This window comes from Maniola jurtina, chromosome 22 (genome assembly GCF_905333055.1).
Source record: "Maniola jurtina chromosome 22, ilManJurt1.1, whole genome shotgun sequence".
Classification (NCBI taxonomy): domain Eukaryota; kingdom Metazoa; phylum Arthropoda; class Insecta; order Lepidoptera; family Nymphalidae; genus Maniola; species Maniola jurtina.
Window position 1 is genome coordinate 4,216,569 of NC_060050.1, and position 15,410 is coordinate 4,231,978.

General features: G+C 36.0%; 2 protein-coding genes and 1 long non-coding RNA gene across 6 annotated transcripts in view; 2 read left to right on the forward strand and 1 right to left on the reverse strand.

Annotated features, from left to right (window-relative positions):
• Positions 1-14,365, forward strand: part of LOC123876817 — a 16,749-nt gene extending 2,384 nt beyond the window's left edge. Inside the window, exons 2-4 of the long non-coding RNA XR_006798429.1 lie at positions 10,952-10,961; positions 12,993-13,002; positions 14,355-14,365. This is a non-coding gene — a long non-coding RNA (uncharacterized LOC123876817). The remainder of the gene's footprint in view (positions 1-10,951; positions 10,962-12,992; positions 13,003-14,354) is intronic.
• LOC123876804 lies at positions 806-3,948 on the forward strand. Its single transcript, XM_045923165.1, has 3 exons — positions 806-1,728; positions 2,832-3,491; positions 3,753-3,948. Exons 1-2 carry the CDS (start codon positions 1,545-1,547, stop codon positions 3,452-3,454), a joined length of 807 nt encoding a protein of 268 aa, XP_045779121.1. The 5' UTR covers positions 806-1,544; the 3' UTR covers positions 3,455-3,491; positions 3,753-3,948.
• LOC123876796 overlaps positions 6,432-15,410 on the reverse strand; it is a 354,107-nt gene continuing 345,128 nt past the window's right edge. For all 4 annotated transcript variants that reach the window (XM_045923148.1, XM_045923147.1, XM_045923150.1 and 1 more), the window contains 6 exons: positions 13,473-13,651; positions 11,193-11,344; positions 10,604-10,808; positions 9,907-10,068; positions 9,357-9,454; positions 6,432-8,957 (listed from right to left, as the gene is read on the reverse strand). In XM_045923148.1, the coding sequence (XP_045779104.1) occupies positions 8,717-8,957; positions 9,357-9,454; positions 9,907-10,068; positions 10,604-10,808; positions 11,193-11,344; positions 13,473-13,651 (1,037 nt within the window). In that variant the 3' untranslated portion in view covers positions 6,432-8,716. The remainder of the gene's footprint in view (positions 8,958-9,356; positions 9,455-9,906; positions 10,069-10,603; positions 10,809-11,192; positions 11,345-13,472; positions 13,652-15,410) is intronic.

Below are 15,410 nucleotides of genomic sequence, written 5' to 3' on the forward strand. Positions count from 1 at the left end.
AACCATTTCACATTAATCTATGAGTAAACCTGTGCAGCAAACACAAGTTATAGTTTCTTTATTAGAGTAAAAACCCAAAAAATGTACAGAAACAAAATAAAATAATAAAATACTAAAATAAATTAAGTACATAAAATAAAATAATATTGTTTAAATCAAAATTCAGACAGAATAGAATATATTTTTATTCAAGTTAATTTTTACAAGTGCTTTTGAATCGTTAAAATAATTTACCACTGGTTCAAAATGCCGTTCTTACCGAGAAGAATCAGCAAGAAACTCGGCGATTGCTCTTTTCAAGTCTTCAATTTACAATACTCATGACCCTTAATTTCTACTCTTCTCGGTCGATCTATAGGCTTGCCAACGCTTGGGAGCGCTTGTTGCTTGATGCGATTGGTTGCATGCCAAACACATTGAATTAAAATTACTCTGTTTTTCTTTGTTTGCTGATGCTTCCTGTTGTATGTCGCATGCCTGTGGTGGCACCATAAAGTTAAAAGAAATGCGATAGTAACAAATGCAGGATTACCAATTCATCATAATAAAAATAAGAATAATTAATAAATTATTAAATAAAAAAAAAAACTTTGCGCGCCCAAAAGACTGGAACTCGAAGCCACCAAGTAGAAAATAACTATTTTGTCTATGCCCGAAAATAACAACAACCAACCTAACATCAATGTTGGCATCATCGAAGGAAATGCCGATGATAGTAACGAGAACGACTAACGTACCTACTGGTAACGCACAAAGATAGATCAATATATAAATACTAATAGAGCAAATTAAAACTAAAGCCGAGGATACACGGGTAGAGCAACTGCATATCGGCACGGTAGAATATTGACTGTGCTATTAACTAAATAAGTATATATACAAGATGGTATTTTTTTTAAAGATAGAGTAACTACTATAATTTAGAACTAGTGTAAAAGTTGTAAGTAGAAGGGACCTAGTATGTGTGTGTGTGACCTAGTGTGAGTACTAAAATTCATGGTAACTACATGGTGGTACTTAGGATCATGACTAAAACCAAGGACTAAAATTATTATCTCTACTCTCTATCGTCTCCTCAACCTTCGTTGCCTCGTACACCTAGTTTTATTAGATACCTTCCTAGTAATTCGTATTTTACTAATGTGTACTCTGCTTACCAAAATAATCAGTTACGTTTGAAAATCGTAACTTTATTTGCCTAGAAATTGGCCTACTTATAAACTCTACAATACCTACATAAACTATGTCACTGGTTCATATTATATTCATCTCTTATTTGACCGTGAACAGCGAACCATTATAAAAATTATAGTCTTGATTTAGATTAAAAAGTGTACAGCTACCCTAGTTTATTTATTTAGAGATTAGCGAGCCGCCTGGCTACCTCCCTGTGGAATTCTCTAGAACGGCCGAACTGCACGCTTGGCGCCCGCGCCCCCGACCCCTCGCTTCGCTAGTCGCCTGGCGTGTAGCGAAGCATGCAGTCGCGTCCGTAGACCTCCGATTTGACAAAACCGAAGTTGCTTATTGAATAATCAAGTAGAATGTACCCAGTCACTCCGCTTCCGATAGAGTTAAAACCTAGATTTTCACATAATACGGATGAACGATTGATCGCTGCGGTTTACAAGAGAGAGCCTCTATGGAACCCCAATAGTGAATTGCACAAAAATTCCGTTGTGCTAAAGAAACTATGGAACAGTATTGCGATTGAATTGGGCAAAGATGGTGAGTACTTATTAGGTATGCGTTTATTTGATTGTATAATATTTATATTTTCACAGGGGGAAAATTAAAATATTGTGTAGGTAAGTATAACGCATCCAAACTAAAAAAGGGAATTCGTGTCCGCCACAATATTATTGTGACGTCTTAGCTAGAAATTATATTTTGACCTATTGAAAATAGGTATACTTAGTGATATTAAAAATAAATTGAATATAAATAGGTAGGTACCTACTTAATATATTTCTACCTGGCGGAAACTATTTCGCGTTGTTAGTTTGGACGCCTTGTCTACTTATGTACTTATAGGTACTAGTTGGTTTATAATTTACTAGTGATCCACCCGGCTTCGCGCGGGTAGCTTATTATAATTTTCGTAGGTATCTCTAATAAAAAAAAATAGCATAAGTACCTATGTCACTCCGGAACAATGCACCTAGCTTTCCATGAAGAAATTTCAAAATCGGTTCGGTAGTTCCAGAGATTACTTCCTACAAACAAACTTACAAACTTTACCTCTTGATAATATTAGTAAGTAGTTATATTATATTTATAGCACGGATGAGACGCCTCGATACCTCGAGAGCCTCGATAGCTCAACGGTTGAGGAGCGGACTGAATTCCGAAAGGTCGGCGGTTCAACCCTACCCGTTGCACTAATTGTAGATTCGGGCTGTATCTCGTGAACCGTAATAGGTAGAGAGTTGAAATTTTCACATAATGAGTATTTCTATTGCCACTATAAAAACAGATACTAAAAATTTCGTAATGATCGCCATAAAAAAAGTTTTATTTCTTGTGGGAAGGTACGGAACCCTACGTGTGCGAGTCTGCCTCGCACATGGCTGATTTTTTAATAAAGTTTTTCTACACACGAAGTCTCCATAGCTCGCTGAGCAACTTTAAATTGACGGATACTCTTTGCCCCTTTTTTAAATCCACGTTTCAAGATTTCAAGCCATAAAGAGCTAGACACAGTTGCGTATAACTTGAAACGTACCTACCTATATTTTTCAGTTTGATAAGTTTTATGAAAATTGTACTGCTGAATTAATTTTTAATCAAATGAGTACTTATATTACTTAGTAATAACTATTTTTTTTCAGTTACATCAATAAAGACACGATGGAAAAATCTACGAGCATACTTCATAAAGGTACACCGAAAAAGCGACAGCGGCGACCAGATGTCCACCATCACGTGGCAGTTCTACGACCAGCTGTCATTCCTCAAGTGTTGCTCCCCCGGACTAGAGAGGGAATCTGTGCGTGCAGACAATGAGGACAGTAATTCAAGTATAGGCGAAACGATCGACGAAAATAACGACGATAACAAAGCAAATTCAGATTCAGATTCCAATTCAAGTCAATTATCAAAGAGAAAGAAGCCGAGAGTTTCTATAACCACTAAAAATGAACCGTTAGAAATACCTCTAGAGAGAAACAGATATGATGAAATAGATAATTATCAAGAAAGAAACTTGGACGATCAACAGTTCTTCGAAAGTCTTTTACCGTATGTGAAAAATATTCCAATGATGCGAAAGCTTAAATTACGGTGTAAGATTCAGGAGATGATCTTGAAAGAGCTTGAGGCTGTTGAGAACGACATAACCCAGCAACAGGCGCGTTTCACTGAAGTGTATATCGAACCAACAGCGGGTCGAAACGCACCTGAGCCGAACTTTGTAAATGTTAAAAAAGAACCTTTAGATCAATCTCAGGATTGAATAGAACTAACACAGATTAGACTGAGAGAATTAATATCACACTATCACATCACACTTCACACTAATCACACTAATATTATAAAGGAGAAAGTTTGTATGTGTGTGGGTGTGTATGTGTGTATGTTTGTTACTCCTTCACGCAAAAACTACTGGACGGATTGGGCTGAAATTTAGAATGGAGATAGATTATATCCTGGATTAGCACATAGGCTACTTTTCATCCCGGAAAATCAAAGAGTTCCCACGGGATTTTTAAAAAACTATATCCACGCGAACGAAGTCGCGGGCATCAGCTAGTTAAATGATAAAGTTGAGAGTCTTAGCGTGGCTGCTGGAATCCACTAAAATGTGTGAGAATGATAAGCAGTGAGCTAAAAAAAATGAACCAATCAGTTCATTTACCCACACAGCGCTAAAAATAATAAATCTTAGTCCATACTCCATACTAATATTATAAATGCGAAAGTGTGTCTGTCTGTCTGCTACCTTTTCACGGCCCAACAGTTAAACCGATTCTGACGAAATTTGGTACAGGGTAGCTTATATCCCGGGGATGGACGTAGGCTACTTATTCACAAAAACCCATCTGCTCAACCGATTTGTATGAAATTTGGTACCGAGGTAGCTTGCGTCCCTGTAATTGAGATAGGCATTTTATCCCGGAAAATCAAACAGTTCCCACGGGATCTTTATAACCTAAATCCATGCGGACGAAGTCGCGGGCATCCTCTAGTTAGTTTATATTTCTCATACATTTAGTAGTGGACAGCGCAACACTAGTTTAATAAGTTATGTACTCTGTAGGATACGTATCCATGCAATGGTTCTTTTAGTTCCTAGGTAATTTCTTGACATATGTATTATTTTACCTCTCCGTTCCCCTGATGGAGGAGTATGCATCAGGCATTTCATGTGTACTTATAAAAAATCGGCCAAGTGCGAATCAGACTCGCGCACTGAGGGTTCCGTACTCGGGTATTTTTTCCAACATTTTGCACGATGAATCAAAAACCATTATGCTTAAAAATAAATAAAAATCTGTTTTAGAATGTACAAGCAAAGCCCTTTCATATGATACCCCACTTGGTATAGTTTGAAAATTAAAACATATTTTAATTTTTTTTAATGATGTTAACACAAATTCGCTGTTTTCAGATTTATTCCTATATCTGTGCTATAAGACCTACCTAGTACCTACCTGCCAAATTTCATGATTCTAGGGCAACTGGAAGTACCCTATAGGTTTCTTGACAGACAGACAGACAGACAGACAGCCAACAGTGATCCTATAAGGGTTCCGTTTTTCCTTTTGAGGTACGGAACCCTAAAAAAAAAAACCTCTAGCCGTCATGCACATTGGACGATCTACGTATATAATACCTATACTTAGGCTGAGACCTATAGGGCGCACTTTGACTTTGCTCAGACTTAAGACACAGTTAAAATGTTATATGGCACTAGCATAAATCTGTCTTTAAACTTAAGTCTAAGGAAAGTCAAAGTTCGCTCTATAGATTTTAACACATACTTGATGATGTATTCAGGGGGTTTCAAAAGTTATAGAAATAAAACAAAGTGATTTATTTAAAAACGTTTTTATTATTCTTTATTACTTTCAATTCAAAAAAATCTAACATGATGTTATGCAACCTATATTATGCTCCCTTCTTTTAAAATTATCAAAAAAATTAAATGCACTATCTTAACACGTCTCAAGACATTCAAAACATTTTTTTTATTTTGTTATTTTTTTTTATTTCGTTCAATTAACGCTAAAATAAAATAGTTATAGGGAATATTATGACACAAAATACAGGCAATAGTACGAGTAGGTTCACGATGCATTCCTATTTCCTTATTTAGCAGAGAAAAAACAGGATACAATCGCTTATTTTATTCCTCTACTTATTTTTCCATTAAGAAAAGGTTGCATCGTGAACCTTCTTGTTATTCTTTTAACTGGCTTTACGGCTGCCCTTTTAAGCCCTTTCTTATGAAAGTTACTAAAACTTTTTGCATATATTCAGAGATTTTTAAAGAAACTGCCGAAAGTGACAGTCATAATGCACAATAATTATTTCAGTTGGGTCTGTATCGCGAATTTTTTTCGCTAAGCTAATTATTAATTTTGAAGTTGTTTTATTGAATCCATTCCCCTTTAATAAGTTACATAATACAAAGCCTATTTTAAAAATTAATTTCCTAAATACTCATAATTAAGTATGTAATTAGAAATTGTTTTATTTGGCGGGAAAAAATAATATTCAGTGTTACTACACTTGAAAAATGTTTCTCTTTTTCTTATCTGTTCCTATACGGCAAAATTAATTCTAAAATATTACCTATGTACTAATACTACACTGTATTAATAATAAAATATATTTTATACATTAATTTTACCGCAAAAAAGTCATTCTTAGTCTAAAATTAGAAGAAAACCTAATACAGATAAATAGTTCCACATAACATGCATTAAGTTGCCTTTAAACTACGGAAATATAATATAATATATAAATATCGCTCACCCTACTTTTAAATGTCACTGTTCACACTTAGATGTAATATTATTACATCTAACAGTGTGAAAAGTAGGGTGAGCGATATTTATATGCTAAATAATATTTAGTAGTTTGAAATCAACTTCATTTGAATTAAAATATAATATTGTTGGTAGGTACGTCACAACATATAAATCAACAATAACAAAATTGGTAGGTACACAATAATATAGTATATATACATATAAAGAATTATATTCATCATATTATATCATTATATATTTTCATTAAAATAATATTCGCATACAACAATAATAAATAAAGGTAACATGGCGTAACTTTGAGGCAATTGTTTTTTTAAGGCACAGGAAAACACACGCAACTATAGTGAGATGAACAATTCTCGATACTTTAACCAATAAAAGGTGCTTTCATAAAAAATGATAAACTTGATAAGAAAAAGCATGGCAATTTTAACATTATTACTTTAATCGTGAAAGTTTACATCAATGCGTTTTAAACAGTACAAAAATATTACAGCTCCTCAGTTACGCCAACGTTTCGTGCATTAATTAATAAATAGTTTGTTTTATAAAAGTAACTTAGAAAATGTCACCTATAAAATAATAAATAGAATATCTATTAAAATATTTGATGTGCTCGATAATATTCATAGAATATTATATTATAATATTTTAAAAAAGCAATGTCATACTCTCATTATATCAGTCTTAAAATGTGATATAATACATAATTATAAATAATTCTAAAATGCCACAGATGAGGAAGGGTTGTTAAAGGTAAATAATTTCGTAGTAATAAAAAAATTAAGTAGGTACTTCAACAAATTTATTAAAGAACCTAAATTTTTTTTTTCTAAAGGAATTAAACTTGAATATTCGAAAACAATAATTTCAAATATTTGGTCTTTACATTTTTTATAAAAATACGTTTATTTTTATTAGTAGTTCAATATCATTAAATCCTAGCTTGAATCAGGAACGACCTTATTTAACAACCCTTATAAGGATAGTTTGCATGTCTTATTTATATAATGATATGGTGTGTAACAGGAAAGGCATATTTATTTTCGTTTAGCTAGTATATATATATAAATGCGCTACTGCAGCCAATAAATGAAATAAGCAGTAAAATATCATCATCATTAAAATTTTGTTCAAAAATATGCTTATAGAAATATATATAGTTAGTAAAATTAATAATGTTTCATCAATACAATACACTTCAATTTTAAAACACAATATATAGAGGTTTTGTTAAAAACTTCAAAGAATAGCCTTGCTAATCGTAGCGGTGAACAAGATATCAAAATATTTTTTCATTGTTTTAAAAATTCCATGCATTAGTTATGATTATAAATATTTTTTAGACTTAAGTAAGTAGGTACTAGAAACCTGAAAAACTTTAACCATACTAAGCGCAAACACACCCTAATTAAGTAACCTATTCATTAATTGTACTAAAATAGGTATACTTAAATAAAACTTATCAATAATGTCAATTGTTAGTAAAATTATTACTACAAACAGCTAATTTGAACTTCATCTGATACAGATGATATTATTTTGGGAACACTTTTTCCGTTTATTATTTGAACTCTTGCCATGAGCAATTAATTAATGGTTTTTAATAATAAGTCTGGTCCTAGTAAAATGCAGGAATTACAGTTAGGTACTTATCCTTACGCTACATTTTGTAGTAAATAAATGATTTTAAAGTAAACGCTTAGTACTCGAATCGACCGTCAGAGTAGGTACTTTTTATTTTTAAGTTATTTTGAAAATACTACTTATGTTTTTACCACACAAACGTCTAGACTAAGTTAAGTGTCCCATCTGTCACTACTTTTTTATGATTTTAAAACGAACCAAACTCCAAAAACCAAAATACACCTACTCAAATTCACCTGTTAAAATATTAACGATAAAATAAAGTAGCACAACACTAATTTGATGTTTCAAATGTCACAACCTTAAAAAAACTCACGCTAAGTGATAAACATTTCGCAAACGCGATTGAATAGCAAAAGCTATTTTTATTGTTCTTGCAACTCACATTCCTATGCCCTCTTAATAAAATAATAGGCAGCTTTCTTCCTACGATTCATCGATAAATGGATTACATAATATCCATCTATATGAATTACACCAACGAAAGTTCTTTATTAACTTTTTACCCCAGAACACCAAAGTCACATTAATTCCTTTCCAGTTAGCTACAGATTAGCTTTTTATTGCTTATGCAATATGTCATCAACCATAATTATCGATATATTGCTGTAACATCATATCGATATTTTTTGTCATCATCCAAAGTGTCATTATAATAATATTAATAAGCACAGTAAAATGTCAAATCTTAATCATCTTTACTCATACTCATCTATCGATATTGTATAGTTTCCATTAAAAATTATCGATAATAATTACTTATGCTTATCGCTTGTCTTAATGACAGATCTTTTACTTAATATAGTACTTAGCTATAGTAATTATTTTACACAGTCACAATTTCCGATGACAAATTGACATCCTATTCGATATTTATTAGATTTTTGTATATAAACCGACAACACTAATCAAAATAAGTTGTCATATTTACAAAATGTCGGACGACTAAAAACCGTAACTTAACGATAGGTAGAAAACTACCGACAGCGCTGTCACATTGACAGGTTTCACGCTGGCAGATGTCACATTGACAGCTGTCACCAAGTTGACACAAGGCTTTTGTAAAGGCATATTCACACTGGCGGCGGTCCTCGCACGTAGCGCAGTTGGGGAGTCAAAGTTTGCGCGAGTGAGTTCAAGGCGTCGCAGCACCTCGGCCGTTCCACTAGCCAGGCGGCTAAGAGCAGAGCAACGAGGCACAGTTGTATGGGGATAGAGGATCGCAATACTCGCCAAACCCATCCACTGCGCGGGTTGTAGTCCGGATCGCCAGAATCTGTTTTGCTTTTCGAGACGGCAATTGCGTGTTCAGTCCTTTAAAGAAAAAATAGAAATATAATACCTGTCCTACACATACAGGTACCACCAACTTATATCTGTTTAGGTGGGCAAAATTATTGGAGCTAGAGCCACGTTAGCCAACGTTTCAAGATCTACGCGGACGAAGTCACAGGCATCAGCTAGTCTTGCAAAATGATTAAGTTATATTGAATCACTGCTATTTTTTATAGGTATTTTGAAGGCAAGATACTCGAAAGTAGTAAGCACATTAAAAAAAAAAAGTAAAAATTACCCTTTACTCTGGGGTCAGAATATGGAATCAAATATTTTGGTAATAGTGGTAATCTGGTAGTCCTTTTGTTTTTAATGGCTCGAGAAACAAGTATAATTTTCGGCCACAATGACATTCAAGGAAAAACTTTATAAACTTACGCAATTTCATCTATCTTCAAGTCTGGGATGTTCTGCTCTACCAAAGCCCGGCATGATTCTTGTAGCGTTTTCACCTCATTCTCCGTTTGCTCCATGCGCTAAAAAGAGAGAATTTATTAGCTCGTTAATAAAAAGCAGAAATAAAAATAACAGATTTCAACTTAACAAGTTACAGTCATTTTGACGATCTCCCTGGCGGTAAGCGCTGGGGTCTTAAAACGGCGTAGTCTCCAGTTTGAGGAAAAGTTTGAAAAATTATGCAGCGCTTGGCTGCAGTCAGACCCGCTGGCAAGTGATGATGCAGCCTAATATGGAGCGTGCTTGCCTCGAAGATGCCTATTCACTCTTGACTTAGAGTTAGCCATATTAAAAGTGAAAAGGAAAACTGATTCCGGAAGAGCGTTCCATATTCTAGCGGTTTGAATAAGAAACGAAGAGGCAAATAGCTTCGTACGTATCCGTGGAGTTTTGACTACGTACGGGTGCAGACCTTAACAATGCCTTGTGGTACGGCTTTCTGTTGTGCAGCTGCTCTGTAAAGGCTACGTACCTTGGCAATGGCTCGGTGTGCGGGCGAGTTGGGCGCGAGGGCAGCTTGGAGGCGCTGGGCCAGCTCGCGTAGCGCGCTCAGGCGTCGCGCGCGGCACCCCGCGCCCTCGCTGTCGCCGTCCGATATTCCCGAGTCGGACAGTGAATCGCATGTTGACCCACCCTGGAAACAAAAACGGAATGTTATACTCACTGTGTCTCAATATTAATATGCTGTTATGTAATTTTTTAGTAGTTATTTGTAGTATTCAGGAGGCATGACCTAGCGGTCGCACTATACATCGTTGATGAAACAAGATATAACTGATTTATGTAGAATGCGAAAAAACTCGATTTTTTGTAAGTATCATGGCCCACCGGTCGCTCTATACATCGTTGATGTAACATAGAAATATTTGATTTGTATAGACTGTGAAAAATTACGAGTATTTGTAGTAAACGTCAGACGTGAGGCTTAAAGTGTATCAAATCTAAATCCAAACGTTTGTGTAAATTCAGCAGATAAAGTGTTACAAGTTTTTCTTATTCAGCAGTGATGCAACTATCTGCACAATTCAGTGCAGATAGTTCTAACTTCTAAGTGATTCGCTACGCGCTGTGCTGTGTTCGTGCAGCGCTTAAAGCGCTGTTAGGGCTACCCACGCACCTTGCAATTAGTTTAACATAGTGTTGTGTAAATCTAGCAAATAAAGCGTTACCTTCTTCTTATCCAGCAGCGATGCGGCGAGCTGTCTGATATGGGCAGCCAGCTCAGAATGATCCGCCAGCGCTGTGCCGCGGTCGTGCAGCGCTTGAAGCGTTGCAAGGTCTCCTCGTAACGCTCCTTGCAGCTCGCGCAGTGCACTTTCCCATTCTGCCCAGGCGCAGACTGCCTTCTCTAGCGAGAGCAGCTCATTTGAAGTGCTGGGGTAAAAGAGACAAGATTTTTAGGAATATGTTACATTGTTTATTTTCGTCTTTGTTTGAAATTCAAGACTTAGCGACAAGGTTGTGATAGTAGTGTAGTAACTAAGTACCAGCTACAACTGCATTTCAACCAATATTAGAAATTTTTTAGTTGATAGTCGGATTTTTCTTCAACTGGCTTTACAGCTCTGGGTTCCAGTCTTTTTGAGCCTTAAATTGGAAGCTGCAATGAACGTCCTTTACATGAGTGCACCAGGAAGACAGCCATCGAGAGGAATAGAAACGCATTGTAGCGTGCCACAGCATGCAGTGATGACCACGACCGTGTCATGAGCGTAACGATAGAGAAGAAGAATATTCATTAGTTGTTGAAATACTAACCGTTGATGTGCTTCGTCCCACGCGGCAAGCAAGGCTGTGAGATCAGCAGTAAGGCCGCTGTCATCCGACTCCATCTCGCCCAGCGCCCGTCGCACCGATACAGTCAGCTTCAGCATTGACACCTTGCATTCTAGCAGACGGGAGAGACGCTCCTGTGGATAAAAAAAACTAAATTAAAATCGGTTCATTAGTTTAGGAGCTACGATGCCACAGACAGATACACAGATACACACGTATCTGTGTATCGTATAGAGGTTTTTGTGTCAAAAACCTCTATACGATAGATTTTTGTGTCAAAAACCTCTATAAGAAAACTAGAAAAAAGCTGATAACTTTCAAACGGCTGAATCGATTTTCTTCGATTATGGCTAAGAACACTCTCGATCAAGCCATCTTTCAAACTAAACTTAAAAACTAAATTAAAACCGGTTTATTCGTTTAGGAGCTCCGATGCCACAGACAGATACACAGATACACACGTCAAACTTATTACACCCCTCTTTTTGGGTCGGGGGTGAAAAAATAGGTTCTGTTAGGACTTAGATCGAAATCTACTTATAGAGCGCGGCTTTGCTTAGACTTAAGTTTCAGCTAAAACGAGATAGATTTATGCCAGCGGTATAACGCTGTCTCGTTTTAACAGTGTCTTAAGTCTGAGCAAAGTCAAAGTGCGGTCTATAGATCTTAGCCTTAAAGTCACAGATACATATAAGCTTTGTGCGTTTTGAGTTGCTGAATTATGAGTCAGATTATATGAACAGAAATATGTTTACGATTAATTTTACTGATGCCATACGATTTCTATACGCTGTTTATTAATTAATTAAGGCCTAGATTCCACATTTAAAACTGTTATATTGATAGACCAGACCAGGGTCTAATAAATATAAATACGGCAGAATTTTACTGCGTAAAAATAATATCAAGTATCAAAACCGGCCATAAAAACAATGAGTGACCTTTTCCGCAGTGTTACAGGTTTTTAAAAACGCAAAATAATCTCTCAGTTTTCTTAGATAGACTTTAATAATAATGCAAAACCAGTTCCCCATGTCAACTGATCTGAGGAATGAGTTGCGAGGACAATCCCGGATGGATTTAAGAGGGCTCTCTCCGTCACTCGTTTCATACAATCGTAGTTCCAATTTCATTTGAATATTAAGCAACCAAAGTCCATGAAATTTTGCAGACATATTCTAGAAACTAATATCTATGTCTGTGGTTTTCCAGATTTCTGTTAAAATATTCGGTTTCAAAGTTACGCGGTCTTAAAAATTTTCATACAAATCTTTGAGCCCCTGTAATTTTAAAACTACATATTTTTAGAAAAATCTAAAACACCACAGACACAGATATTAGTATCTAGAATATGTCTGCAAAATTTCATGGACTTTGGTTGCTTAATATTCAAATGAAATTGGAACTACGATTGTATGAAACGAGTGACGGAGAGAGCCCTGTTAAAACCAGTTGAGCTTATCTAGTATCTGACAAAGTCGCTTTACACGACGCTAAACTTGATTCATGAGCGTTCCAATTTTGATGTACCTACTATCAGTTGAAAGGTTGCCAGATTATTATAGTATAGGTTGCATGAATTGATAACGGGATGTATAAAAGGTCGTGTTTAAATATAGGTACGGTTGTACTTGGTTATTAGTCGTTGTATTACGTTTTATTATCTTGTTATGAGGCAAGAGATTCCTTTAATAGATAATGGAGGCATGGGAGTCTTGCCAGGACTCTATCAGGGTCTACTTTTGATAGGAATCCTATGGGAATCACACTAATATTATAAAGGTGAAAGTTTGTATGTGTGTGTGTGTGTGTGTATGTTTGTTACTCCTTCACGCAAAAACTACTGGACGGATTTGGCTGAAATTTGGAATGGAGATAGACAATATCCAGGATTAGCACATAGGCTACTTTTTATCCCGGAAAATCAAAGAGTTCCCACGGGATTTCGAAAAACTTAAATCCACGCGGACGAAGTCGCGGGCATCATCTAGTAGGAATTATTACTTGTGTTTTATGGGTCACCATTATCGCAGATCTCTTCAAGAATTTTATGACCAAATCTAGGCTGGTGAACTTAGTATATCCGGAACTCCTCAATACCTACTCCATATTCAGCTATGCACTAGAGCCACCAAACTCATATGTCGTGAAGAATCTTAAGTATCAGGAGCTGTTACTTCGTTGTCGTTGGGGAATGGTTAGTAAGCGCAGATACCAGGCCATCACGCATCAAAAAGAGTTTTTCGAAGTTCCTTTTCTCACCTTAAGCTCCTCGATCCTCCTGTTCAGCTGTGCCCTGGTGTGCGGCTGGGGAGCGCAATCACCAGGCTCGCATACATCATCAAGAGTTTCGCGCAGCGCTGCGATCTCGCGACGCAGCCGACGCGCGCTTCCACGACGAATGGCGGCCGCTCGCAACGCCGACCATCTTGCTGACACAGCTGGAGGACAAAAGGAAAACTTTATTTATTTAAATAACGTAGTTACATGATTTTGTTGAAACTTAAAGCCTAGGCCAAGGTTTCTTAGTAAATATCTATGTTGGATCAGCTCATGCGGTAATGGTGATAGTCAGTTAACTTTTAAGTCTGAATTCCTCCTAAGCTGATATCAGTCGCATAATTGGGTAGATAAAAGGTAAGTAAAGTAACTACTATAATTGCATTGCGATGCTGACAGAATTGTCAGCATTTCATTGGGTAATGTATAATTCGTAAGTAAATTACTTGCATGATTCAGAAATGTATTTCTACGTAGGTAGGTATTCAAAAGAATAGCATTCCGTGAAATTCGCAGTTTTCTAGCACAATGACCGAGACGAATGTAAAGTGTAAATTGCAAGTAAATTTTCATTTGCTCAGTTCTGCATTAGCCTAAATACACAGTAGATAGCTATGCAAATATGTAACCTTTTGATAAGCAAAACGCGGGTGAGGACGACAGAAGGCGTAAGTACATACCGTACCTACTTTTTGCTTAAGTGCTAATTTAGATAAGTAGGTATAGAAATAACTTATTAACAAAGTTCACTAACCTGTGAACCAGGTATGGTTTACAATACGTAATCTTGAACCATCTTCCTAACTTTACGTCAGTAATGCTGAGATCTGTAGAGGGACTCTGATTTTGCTCTTTTACTTGGAGTTAAAATGAGACGGATTTATGAGAGAACCATAACACTGTCTCGTTTTAACCGTGTCGTAAGACTGAGCGAAATCAAAGTACTCCTATATATAGCCTGAGACTCATGTGTAGAGATAACTTAATTTAGTCATTTTAGTCAAAGAATGTGCGAGGCCTGGACTATTTCCGAATGCGCGCTCTATAATTATTTAATTTCTTGGCCAGGGTGTCTAACAGATGTTTTGGACAAATGGAACGGATTTTAAATTTCTTTTAGGGCAGGAAATGTGTTGATTTTTTGCGCATTTCTTAGAAATATTTAGGAAGGGGCCTGGGAGAGTCTATCACCATATACTTAAACAAATATGGCCATATTCTATTCAAACACGGCTCAAAAGAATATTTTCATTTCAATACAACATATGCTCCATTATAATAAATGTTCACACATAGTTCGCCATTCATTAACATAGCTATTCAGAGCCATATTTGAGCATGGAAGGCGTCAGTTACCAACAAAGGCCGTACAGAAATAGCCGGCCATAGAAATTCATTGCTTAGATGCAAATAGTAATCTTCGTTGGCGAAGAATTTAAACTGGACCTGGTACTATCTTAGCAAATATTCGAACTTCGTCTGCGTCTGTAACGATCTTTATGAGTAGGACGTTAATGCCAGGTCCAATCAGAATCCGATCCTAATCTAAAAAAAATACGGTCAGAAATGGCCATATTAAACTATCTTTTCTGCGTTACGGATTGGATCTACTGGTCTATTTTTGTATCATTTCTTTTATCACTCATATGTTTTATCATTCATAACAACACAGACATTATCTCCCTCTAAGCTTCATATTAATTTAATTACGAGATTTCTTCATAGCATAAGTAGGTATGGGTAAAGAAACTTACTCTTGTTAGCAAAAAAGCTTGATTAAAAGTTTATTAGTATAGAGATGTGAAACTTATGTTCTTAATCACACTAATATTATAAAGGAGAAAGTTTGTATGTGTGTGTGTGTGTGTGTGTGTGTGTGTGTGTGTGTGTTACTCTTTCACGCAATAACTACTAAATGGA

Excerpts from the sequence above, each read along its gene's own strand:
- LOC123876804 (XM_045923165.1), top strand. The coding sequence starts at position 1,545 with ATGTACCCAGTCACTCCGCTTCCGATAGAGTTAAAACCTAGATTTTCA. Across the intron at positions 1,729-2,831 it reads GATTGAATTGGGCAAAGATG|TTACATCAATAAAGACACGA; the intron begins GTGAGTACTTAT and ends ATTTTTTTTCAG.